This window comes from Rhododendron vialii, chromosome 3a (genome assembly GCF_030253575.1).
Source record: "Rhododendron vialii isolate Sample 1 chromosome 3a, ASM3025357v1".
NCBI lineage: Eukaryota > Viridiplantae > Streptophyta > Magnoliopsida > Ericales > Ericaceae > Rhododendron > Rhododendron vialii.
The window spans coordinates 6,380,325-6,392,526 of NC_080559.1; the positions used below are offsets into that span (position 1 = coordinate 6,380,325).

General features: G+C 39.4%; 1 protein-coding gene across 2 annotated transcripts; it reads left to right on the plus strand.

Moving 5' to 3' along the window:
• Positions 1 to 1,721: 1,721 nt before the first annotated feature.
• LOC131318461 (probable zinc metalloprotease EGY1, chloroplastic) lies at positions 1,722 to 11,733 on the plus strand. Of its 2 annotated transcripts, XM_058348259.1 has the most exons (11): positions 1,725 to 1,867; positions 1,912 to 2,261; positions 4,769 to 5,233; positions 5,364 to 5,504; positions 6,343 to 6,444; positions 7,171 to 7,382; positions 8,383 to 8,433; positions 8,507 to 8,576; positions 10,328 to 10,396; positions 11,253 to 11,303; positions 11,466 to 11,733. In XM_058348259.1, exons 2-11 carry the CDS (start codon positions 1,929 to 1,931, stop codon positions 11,622 to 11,624), a joined length of 1,653 nt encoding a protein of 550 aa, XP_058204242.1. In that variant the 5' UTR covers positions 1,725 to 1,867; positions 1,912 to 1,928; the 3' UTR covers positions 11,625 to 11,733. The 2 variants fall into 2 exon arrangements, with proteins under 2 accessions (XP_058204241.1, XP_058204242.1); XM_058348258.1 differs by having other exon boundaries at positions 1,722 to 2,261.
• The last annotated feature ends 469 nt before the right edge of the window (positions 11,734 to 12,202 follow it).

A 12,202-nucleotide genomic window follows, 5' to 3' on the forward strand; every position in this document is an offset into this window, starting at 1 on the left:
TCTTTTTTTTTTCCTTTTATATGATGCTCCTGCCCACCTTTATAATAATTGCCGTGCCAAAATTTCCTCAAGGAACAATGATTCTATGTTAACCAAACCTCTCCAAATCCTTAGTATACTTGGGCCCACTAATGAATCCTTGAACATAAGACCCAATTTCACCGTGCACAATTAGCCATTACCCGAATGCCAATTAATTTGGTTTATGTCTAAATGATTATATGTTAACCAAACCTCTCCAATTCCTTAGTATACTTGGGCCCGCTAATGAATCCTTGAACATAAGACCCAATTTCACCGTGCACAATTAGCCATTACCCGAATGCCAATTAATATTAATTTGGTTTATGTCCAGGCTGAATTGAGACGTGCACCTACGGGTTGTAGACGATCGATTCCCATTTTTGCGGCAACATTCCATAAGACCATCCAAATTGTATTTTTCGCACCCATTGGTCTCTGAGACCTACAAACACCACAAAACGTTAAAACATACCAAGTAACAATATAAATGGACCGACAAAGCATAGATTAGGCGGAATAAATGGGTGCTTTTCAGCACCTATCAGCACTCTCCAACTAAACTTTTAAGCTAGCTACAAATACAAATAACTATCAATTTTAGGGGTTTACATGGTCCGGATTGGTTCGGTTCTCTATAAAACCAGTAATCGGACCATTTCCAACGGTTTTAGGAAATTGAGAACCAAAACCTAACCAATATATGCGGGAACTTAACCAGAACCAAACCGCAAAACCGGTCCGATTTTGGTTCGGTTCCAGTTCTATCCAATTAGCATCCAAACACTTATTCACAAAACATAAACTCATAAAATTTAAAATATCAAATAACTCATAAAATAATAATAGACATTTTATTAAGAATCAAAACCCAATATGATTCACAAAATACTTGACACTCGACCGAAAAACATTGATGAAAACCACCAATAAAGTAGTCAAAACCACTTATGGAATAATTAAATTCAGCGACATAAAACATTAATGACCAATTATATTTAGGACTAAAATTAACCTATATCATAAACTATAAAATATAGTAGCAAGTCTTGAAGTAAAAAACAGCAACTCCAATGTCCAAAACATTACTTAAATCAGTAGTACTAACTTTTTTCATGTTCAAAAAGTAGACTAATCTCTACACATGTATTTATTTTTATATAATTATATATATTAGTTTTAAACGGTCCGGTCCAGTTCTAACCACGGTTTTTTAATTGAAAACCAGTAACCGAACCAAAATTAACAGTTCTTATTTTTTTGGAACCATAACCTGATCACAGAACTGCAGAACCAGACCAAATAGGATGGTTCGGTCCGGATCGGATCGGTTTTACAGTTCGGACGGTTTCCTTGAACACCCCTAATCAATTTGCACATAGGGTTTTGGAATTGGAAGATCGGTGGCATTTGTGCAATTACTACAAAGAATGTGAGCACTTACATTACATTTGCAAATTTCCTTGTCAACCATTTGGATCAAATGAATCTCAACTATTCTTTGAATTTGTGTTTGTCTGATTATCACACCTTGTGTCTTATTAGGTAAATTATAAATTGTGAGATATAAATAATTTTTTAGAACGTTTCAAAAAAGAAAATAGGCGAAACAAAGTGGGACGGAATTATGACAAAATGGTACATATTCACAAAAAATCTAGAACGGATAAACCAAGAGAACTATTGGCAGAATTCGGGCACATACAAACCTACTAGAGAAAAGAAGATATCGCTGCCCATTGCCCAAGCACTCCTCTCTTCTTCCCCCCTCTCTCTCTCTCTCTCTCTAACCGCTATTTGAAGCCCATCGATCACTGCTTAATTTGACATCGAACACTTTCGGAAGGCCTTGATAGACGCAGTTACATACGAATATATATGCACGTATAGGCCATATATATTATTTAATGGGAACGCTGACGAGCTGTAGTTTCGGCATTGTGAACCCGAAGCTCCGATGGAGTACAACCGGAAGTACTTCCAGGACACGGATTGAGTTGGTCGAGCGAAAGAGCAAGTGTTTCCTGTGCAAAGAACGAGTTCTTCTGGGTAGGGATTTTGCTAGACTTAGGCGGTTTGCTGTGAATGAGAACGGTGATAGTGATGGTGATAGTGATAGAGAGGGCAGCGACGGTGCGTCAAAGGATTCGAATCTGGCGACGGCGTCGAGGGACGAGGCGGAAGAACGGAGCGGGAGTGAGTTGGATAAGGAGGGTTCACCGGCTTCTGTTTCGTCGAGGGTGAGCGCTCTCTCTCTCTCTCTCTCTCTCTCTCTATACACACACACTAGACATGTGGGCAGGCATGTGCAAATTGTATTAGGTAAAAGAGGAAAAGTGGAAAATATACAATTGAGATTAATTCGGGATCAGATATGAGATGTGAAAGTAGAGAAAGGGGAGAAGAAACTATAAGTGTTCACTTCAATATAGGATTATCCCTTTTGAAGGGGTAGTTCTTTTTAACATGTGGGCAGGCATGTGCAAATTGTACTAGGTAAAAGAGGAAAAGTGGAAAATCTACAACTGAGATTAATTCGGGATCAGATATGAGATGTGAAAGTAGAGAAAGGGGAGAAGAAACTATAAGTGTTCACTTCAATATAGGATTATCCCTTTTGAAGGGGTAGTTCTTTTTTAAGGATGATGGAATTTTGGGTTCTAGATGTAGTTAGGCGTATTTTGAGTCAGTTATTGAACGTGGGGTGGTTAGAAAAGGAGTATTTTACTCTTCTGTATTTATGAGTGTGGGGTGGTGTTCAGTCTTCTGGATTGAGCCTCTCCTTCTCAGGCTTTCTCTAGTTCTCTTGTGAGTTGGGTTGCCTAGCTCCTCTCTCCCTTCCGTCCACTACACAAGAAGCAAACGGTTAGTGCCTACCAGCCGAAGGTGGCTGGTGGGCACTCCGATGGCTAAGTTAGTTCCGTACCAGCTGAAGGTGGCCGGTGGGCACTCCGATGGCTAAGTTAGTTCCGGCTCAAAGAGAGGAAAACCAACTTAGCAGGAGAGAAAAGAGCATACCTGTTAGGGCAATGTTTTCAAAGGCGTTTTCTGGGCTCACCTTGGGGCAGCGAGGCAATGCCAAAACGCCTCAGGGCTTCAAAATTTGGGCGATGCACCACATAGGCAGTTGCCTAATTTCCTTAGGCGCGCTGAAGCGTACGCCTCAGTCGCCTTTTACGCCCCGATAGGTGAGGCGTAAGCCTAAGGAGAGAAATTTTCCTAATCTAATTTTGGTAATTTCCTAATTAAACCCCCTCTCTTTGCTGCCATGTTGAAGTTGATCATCATCTACAGTTGGGCTCTGTTTTTCTTAAACAGTTGTACTTTTTTTTTTCTTTACTAAAGGACGAATTGATGTGTTTTGTTAATAGCTAATAAAGTGATAAGTTAATAAGATAAAAAGTTAACAACTAATAAAGTGATGTTATAGGGTTTCTCAATTAGTTATTAGTTATTAACTAATAAGGTAATAATAAGTCATTAATTGATATTCTACTTTATGCTATCTTTTTGTATTAATCTCTCTTTTATGAACTGCACATTTTTTGTATTTTAAAGTTATTTTATTAATTTAATTATTTAAAAAATCAAAAATCAAAAGGCTTACGCCTCAATGCCTCGGGGCATACGCCTCGCCCCATGGAGGATCAAGCGCCTCACCTTGCGCTTTCGCCTCTAAAAACTTTGATATAGGGGACTGCCCAGCCTTGGAGTCCAAGTTGGCACGCATGCCACCCCTGTGGCGAGGTGTCGTCTCCGACCACCAACCATCCTCTTGAATGTTTGGCCAGATAGTGGAGCAGCCTCGAGCTTGTCAGCCAGCGCATTGTCGAGCCACATGGCCGCACCGGGTTGGACCCGTACGCTCGTACCGACAACTGTTGAAAGACTTGCTATTTCCTAGTTGGGGACCGCGCCACGTGTAGGCACCAGATGACGGCACGTGGCCGGGCCATAGTAGTACTGTGCGGCAAGCTCATCATTTACTGTTTGCCCAGAGTGCCGCCACATGGCCGGACCGAATCGTTCGGAGAACCTAAGATCCACTAAGATGCCTGATCATGACCAGGGGCCAGTGCCCCGACTCGGCTGTCCGCTAGACAGGCAGGGCATCTCTATGCTCCTATTCCAAACAATTGGGCTAATGGGAATATGGGTCCAATCAGCCCATTGGACTATAATTGCTATTCCGGCCCACTACTATGGGTAATTCGGGAAGATGGAAAGTCGACACAATGACAAAAGGAGGAGTCACCAAATTGGTGTTCTGCCTTTCTTTATTAGAATGGACAATAGATATAAACCTGTGTTATTGTTCTATTGTGTGTTTTGCATTAACAGAAGGAGGAAGCTATAATAGACAGTCCTAAAAACATGCATATCATGTGCCCAAACAATGTTTGGTAATGAACACAACTAATTACATCCAAAAAACCCCATCACAAATTTCAAAAAAATTATTGCCACAAATTCTGATAGCGTAACATCCCAATGTGCATACTGACTAGTGGAGCACTACTTCGTAGCTATGCCAAAACAGTTGGTTACATTTACAACAAAACATCGTCACTTTCTTACGACACACTGGGTGAATGTCATATGAAAATAAGTGAATGACTTAGTATACTTCTGAGTGACACGCAATGACAATGGAATGACAAATGAAAATAAGTGAATGAGTTAGTATACTTCTACGTGACACCCAATTACAATGCTGATTCTATTTTATTTTTTCCCCCTTCTTCAGCCATCGACAGTTTCACCTTTTGGACCGGCTTATGATAATTTCCAAATTGACTCTTTCAAGCTGATGGAACTCCTTGCACCAGAGAAGGTCAATCCTACTGATGTAAAGCTAATCAAGGAAAAGCTTTTTGGATACTCCACCTTCTGGGTTACCAAAGAAGAGCCATTTGGAGATCTCGGTGAGGGCATTCTGTTTCTTGGCAACTTGAGGGGAAAGAGCGAGGACGTTTTTGCCAAACTCCAGAGCCAGTTGGCTGAACTCATGGGGGATAAGTACAACCTATTTATGGTTGAGGAACCCAATTCGGAAGGACTGGATCCACGTGGTGGGCCCCGTGTCAGCTTTGGTATGCTGCGTAAAGAGGTTTCAGAACCTGGGCCAACGACACTATGGCAATATGTGATTGCTGTGTTGTTGTTTCTTCTCACTATTGGTTCCTCCGTGGAGCTAGGAATTGCATCTCAGGTGTTGCCAATTGCTTTTATGCAGATAATTTGTGTTGCTTTCATTTTCATTAGTCATTTCCTTCTTGTCATTCTGGATAGGTACATAGGAGTGGATTATTTAATTTATTTCCTGTTTCTTCATGATGCAGTTAAATAGGCTTCCACCCGAGGTAGTTAAATACTTCACTGATCCAAATGTCGTTGAACCACCAGACATGCAGCTTCTAGTACCATTTGTGGAGTCTGCTTTGCCCTTGGCTTATGGTGTCCTTGGGGTTCAGCTGTTTCATGTAAGAGGAGTTCTATCTTTTTGTTCATTGAGTTCAGTGAAGGCATTTTGTGGGGACAAAAATGTTCCTTGTGTATTAGAATCTTCTATGTTGGACTCCATGCAGAAATAATTATTTGGACTTCTTTCATAATCATTTATTGACACAGTCACAGCATCATAACTAATAAGTCTCAAGCTCATTAAACCAGCCTAACTGTTGTAAGGAAGATCTAACTTCAAAGGGTTCACAACTATTTGTTGTGATGGCTTCTTAGTTTTTTTTTTCCTATTGGAATTTCTGAAAGCACAACAGAAATAACACAAAAAGAATGTAGAAAGAATATCACAAAGTTTTGGCCACAATCCCCCCTTCATGAGCAACAGCCAACGTGGTTCATATACAGACAATTCCACTTTGTTAATTGAATTAATACAAGATACAGCATACCAAGCCCCAAGCCCTTCCTCAATAGTATTTGTCTCTCCCCCTCTTTTTGAATATTCCCTCTCTCTCACCACTTCTGCATATTTTCACAACCCTTGCAATGAGTGTTTTCATATATCAAATAGGGACCCACATTAGAAACAAAAGAACCGGGGTGGCTACCCCATTTTTGGGTGTATTTCTTCTAGGTAGATAACTCACTCTAGTGAAGTGCCTTCAATTGCTAGCAGACCAAGCCAGGTAAATACAAAACTCTCGTTGTGTTTATCCATACATTATCTGGCAGAACCTAATGCCGAACTCGTAGTTTTGGCTATATTATTTTTTTTGAAGAGTAAGTTTTGGCTAGCTGTCATTCATGTCATATCATTTGTTATCTGAATATGTAAATGAGAAAATTCATTTGCTGCAGGAAGTTGGGCATTTTTTGGCTGCTTTCCCAAAGAAAGTAAAACTAAGCATTCCTTACTTCATTCCTAATATTACTCTTGGAAGCTTCGGAGCGATCACTCAGGTAATGTTAATTCATATTAGTCTTGTTATTATATTTGTGAAAGAACCCCTCCTTTTTTAACCAGTCTCTCCCCATCCCCCTATTCCCTGTGCCTTGTGCAATGGTCGAACATTGGTCTAATAAGTTGCATGTGATTGTTGATAATCAAGTTTTTCATGCCAAATATATGTAGGGTAGTCCAAAAAGTACAATGAATTGGTTAACTTCTTGTATGAAGTCTTGTGCTCACGTCTTAAGTCCATACGAGATGTACTTGGTTCTCATGGTTTTACGCACGATGTTTGAGAAGTAAGGTTAGGATGACAGAAATTTGAGCCATTTGCATGATTGCAAATTATATTCTTCGTTTACACATATAATATAGTTGTGGATTTGTTTGTTTTTGCTCCTTTTTGTTTTTCTAATTGTCTTTTACCATGATGCCTTTCAGTCTGTTGAATAATTCATATTGGGTTTGAGAGAGAGCTGGGGTATGAAAGCTTAGTGGGTCTGAATGATCTCAATTGTGTGAACTTCAACATTGCATATTTTCTGGCCTTATCTTTTGGTCGTTATTTTTTTCCATCTTTCTGATTGAATGGAGATTATGTATGTCCTTTTCCCTCATCGTTCACAACTTTCTTCTCAGTTTCGACAGTTGAGAGATGCTGCCTGTGATAGTGAGACCATAAATCCAGGGTACCTCTTAGTTAGCGGTTAATAATGATCAAGTCTTGGTTTCTGCAGTTCAAATCTATTCTTCCTGATAGAAGGACAATGGTAGATATTTCTCTGGCGGGTCCATTTGCTGGTGCTGCACTGTCTTTTTCTATGTTTGCTGTTGGCTTGTTGCTTTCATCGAACCCAGATGCTGCAGGGGATTTGGTGCAGGTTCCTGGCATGCTATTTCAAGGTTCTTTGCTTCTTGGATTAATCAGCCGAGCCACTTTGGGTTATGTGTATGTTTCTTCCTTGCTAGCATATATTTGGCTGGTCAATAGATGGTACATACGCAGATATCACTCAATTTCAACTTCTAGTTGTTGCAATTCCCCCTTTGGATTAATACATTGGAGTAAAGATCTTTTATTGATCCTTGATATGCTTGCTCTTTTCCTGAACAGAGCTTAATATCTCTGTATTCTAGGGTTGTAATGCCAAAGAAAAGGGGTGGGTTTCTATATTTAACAGGGTTGGGGTTTGGAAACTAATTGGGTGCAAGTGCAACCAATAACTTCAGGTTATGGTGATTGGTGGTTATTGCTATTAAAGTGACCTCAGATAGATAAGAAGAAAATAATTTTATGAAATAGGGAAATGAAGTAAAATGGAAGTCCTACTCCACATGGGCTGCTTGGGATCAACATGCCAATTCAAAGAAGAGTCCACCCTCATTCTTTAACCAAGAAAAACTGGTATTCCAACTCTTAAGTTGAGAATTCATTAAGGGACGATTTTGACGATTCCGATAGACACTAGAAAACTCTAAAGATAAACAAACTCTTCCGAAATTGCCCTACCCAATAGAGAGCATAAAAGACACAAAATCCTACAAAATAGGTTACTTGTAAACAGGTAATTGTATGCAATAGTGATTGACCAGATTCTGCCCAGGAAAAGACTAATTAGTACCTTTGGAACACAACACATGACATCAGAAGTAATCCCACTAGGACGCTAAAAAAGACAGATTTACTGAATGTAATGGTTTCCAGAATAATCTGAGATTCTACAAGGACTAACTAATATCTAAGTACTCCCGAGTGATAGAGAGAAACAAAGGAAAAATAGAAATAAAGATTAGTGTGCTACTACTAGAAAGCTAAAGGATTGATGGTATCACGATTATCTTCTCTTAGCTAAATGCATGCTTGATGTATAATTTGTTTATTTAAGGTCGACTCAGAATCTTGTTATCTTGAAAATAGTTATTGACATTTTGCCTACTTGTGTTTGTAGAGCAATGCATGCAGCGACGGTTTGGGTCCATCCTCTCGTAATTGCAGGCTGGTGAGGTACCATTGTTAACGTTATGTCTTTATCACAATATATGGATTGCTGAGAATATATGTCCTTGTTGTAGGTGTGGTTTAACTACCTCAGCTTTTAATATGCTTCCGCTGGGATGTCTTGATGGTGGAAGAGCTGTACAGGTATCCTTCTTTCAAATTTCCAATGTCTGATAAAGCAGGGAGCTTAAGTGAAGATCAGGAAGCATGTTGGTGTTTCTGTAGCACTTGGAACCTAAACTCATCATGGTAATCAGTAAAACAACTCCTCGAATAAGGTAAAGGATTAGATAATAAGACCACCTATAAGATAAACAAGACAATGAAAGCTTCTTTAGGATGGATTTTTCAGTCATGATGCACAGAACATGGAGAAGAGCCACTTTTAGTTAGTAGATGATGCTGGCTCTGTATTGCCTGGAACACAGGTTTTTCAGGTATGAGGAACATGAATGGGAATGTGGTACGCCACATGTACCAAGAACAAGCAAACACAAGACAAAGGATAGACGTTAAAAACCAAAATTGGGGAAGAGCCATGGGAGAGAGTCGATCACTATCTCAACGTTGAAAACAAATTTCATCACTACCTAATACCTTGAACACGAATCCCATTACTCGCGGTCCTTAGACTACTTGCCGAGTCCATGTTAATCACCTCATTGTGCCCCTCAAACACTTCGAGCTCTGCAAAGTACCTTTGAATACCAACTGAGGTCTTCAACCACTCATATGGTTTTAAATCGCGGTATCGAGAAACCTAACAGCATGTCAGTATCAATGATATAGCCATATATCGGCCGATATTGGACCATATCGGCAGATACCTAAGTAAATAATGGCATTGGAGGTCCGAAATCCCATCACGTAACGGCAAATGCAATACGCAACGGGCTTTTTTTTGAAACCCTGAATTAACTCACCTTGATCACACAAGCACAGGCATTCCCCTAAAGTGTTTTGGAGAGCACCTTTACTCCGTTGAATTTATCACCTTGTTTGATTTTTACTTGTGGGAAGTCATTTTAGCACTTCCCCATAGCACTCTCCCCTTATTTCGTCTTCATTTTACGAAACTACCCTGCTGTGATTAACAATTTACAGTTTCACATATGAAGGAAATGCTCTAATTTTACATCAAAAACCCTATACGGAATGCCGATACAGAAAAAGCGAGTACAAAAATTATTTCCCCTGTCTGACTCGAATGGAATTTTAGCTCATTCGGAAGTTTTGTCTAATTAGACATTTGGAGTCTAGTGGTATAGTCCGTAGACCTAACAATTTGGTTAAGACAGTAGTAAATACATTTGGGCTAAATAAATAGCACTTGACCAGCTTCATAATTGGTAAAATATAAATTTGTTGGAGCCACCATTTTTTTGACAGTAGTTGCATGAGAACTGGGATGGAATACATGCAGGAAAATGAATCATTAAGCATATGCTCTTGGTCTTACATCAGGTCCCCAAGAGAGTTATGGTTTGATTTCTAGGTGACGTTTTCTCGGAGGGATTTCAAGTCCTTAATTGAGCATTTGGGTACTAATTAGTTTGTAATTTGTATTAGCTCATTTCAGTAACCTGAACAAGAAAGAGCAACAATCATTAACAGGATTATATGTGCAATACTTAGAAACCATGCTGCAAAAGTACATCTCTAGGAGCCTTACTAATTTTCCTCCTTGTAATAAATGTTGTCCTACTACATTTTCAACCATTGAAGAGGAGATGGGTAAATGGTTCACACGGTGTGATGCAATGGAATTCCTTAAGAGTGATTATTCCTTATGACTGTCGTTTATAACTTCGGCATAGTATAGCCTTGGATTGGCTTCTTCGACTCCCATAGTAGTTTTTTTTCCCCTTATTATTAGCATGTCACTTATTTTACAGGGTGCCTTTGGAAAAGATGCACTAACGGGATTTGGTTTCACAACCTATGCATTGCTTGGATTGGGAGCGGTAAGTCAGCATTTCCGCTTTTCTTTGTAGAGCTTAATATGATTTTTATATACAGGTCACTTTCTACTTAGTTTTGGTGATGTCATGTGTTAACAGATAGCAATTGCACTTTACCCATGGAGGTTTATGACTTGAAAGTAATATACAAAGAAAAATGGAAGAGAGTATAGAAAGAGAGAGCTCACAAAGAAAAAAAGAAGTCTTAGGCTCTCACACACAACCCTTTGCATTTATACTAGTAAGCTCCATTAGTGCATATTAGAAAAAACACCCTTGGAGATAAAACTAATAAAAGGTAAAAGGACTGTAACTCTCAGCACTCCCCCCTCAAGCTGGTGCAAAGATGTTTCTAGTACCCAGCTTGATGAGGCCAGAGAAGAACAACGCATTAGGTTCTACTTTAGTAAGCACATCTACAAGTTAAGAAACGGGGAGAAAAGAGAGCTGATGCGGAGGAGAAGTCATAGGGTTCTCTCCCACAACCCTTTGTATTTATCCTGGTAAGCTCCATATTACAAAAATCACTTGGATATAAAAACCCAGTGAGTTGCTAGTGCATTATTTTTGCCTGGTGCGTTTGCGTTGTGTTTGGGTCCCAAAAAACCAGCAAGACTTACTAAGTGAAGCTTCACCTGGTACCTGTGACGAGAGTTAATTTGTCCCCTCTAGGCAAGTATTTGGAATCTTGGATTCTGCCACTCCTTGATTTGGTCGCTTCTTGTATTTAACCACTTTTGCTTTCTTGTTGATGATGTTTCTCAATCACAAATCAGCGCCATGAATCTATATTCATCTGAACGCGACATTTTGTTTAAATTGAGTTTATTGTAGTGTTTTTTCTATTTTCTTCTTGCAGCTCGGTGGACCTTTGTCACTTCCTTGGGGTCTCTATGTGTTGATATGTCAGGTATGATATCACTAAGCTAGATAAGAACAATAACGAAACCTAGATTTCAAAGTGAATCCCTTCTTCAGGGTTTTCGAAAATGTACAACCTGCAAGATGGTAATTTTTTTATCAACACAAGATGATGGTTCACAAACCCAATTTTATTGAAATACATGTACAGAGGAGACCAGAGAAACCATGCTTGGACGATGTGACAGATGTTGGAGGATGGAGGAGAGCAGTCCTGACTGTGGCTATTATCCTTGTCATGTTGACACTGCTTCCTGTATGGGATGAGCTTGCAGAAGAGCTGGGTATAGGTCTTGTAACTATATTTTGATTCCATACACAGAGATGAATCCAATTTTGACTTTAAAACCAAATTAGCATCGATTACATTGTTGGCTCGAGCAAGTGCAATTCATATCCAATAAAGATGTTCATGCATATATTCTTTGTGCATCTTTCGATAATCGTTCTAAATGCTGCAAGAAAGACAACAGGAGAATTTTGTGTGTTTCCATTTGTTGTTTTTACTCCGAAAAATAATTTCAATTAGGGGAAACGGTGTGCAATATTTGTTTTTTTTTTTTTTTTACTTTTGGAAATTAAAGGGACATAAAAAGGTTTGTGATTAGATGCAGCGGCTATAGACCAGTTTTTTTGGGAGAATATAAACCAGCTTTTGATTGAGGCTTGGGCTCCTGTAGTGCACCCCTGCACTACAGAGTAGTGCAATGCGCTAGCCGTCCATTTCAATAATTAATCGTCCGAATTTTTAAAAAAAAACCCCTCCTCAATGGAAGAGTATGCTCTTTCCTTTCCTGAAAGAGTTCTTCTTTTATCTGAACTATTGAAAACACTTTTAGACAGATAGAATTATGCACTACAGGGTCTCCGATCCCGGTTTTGGAAGGT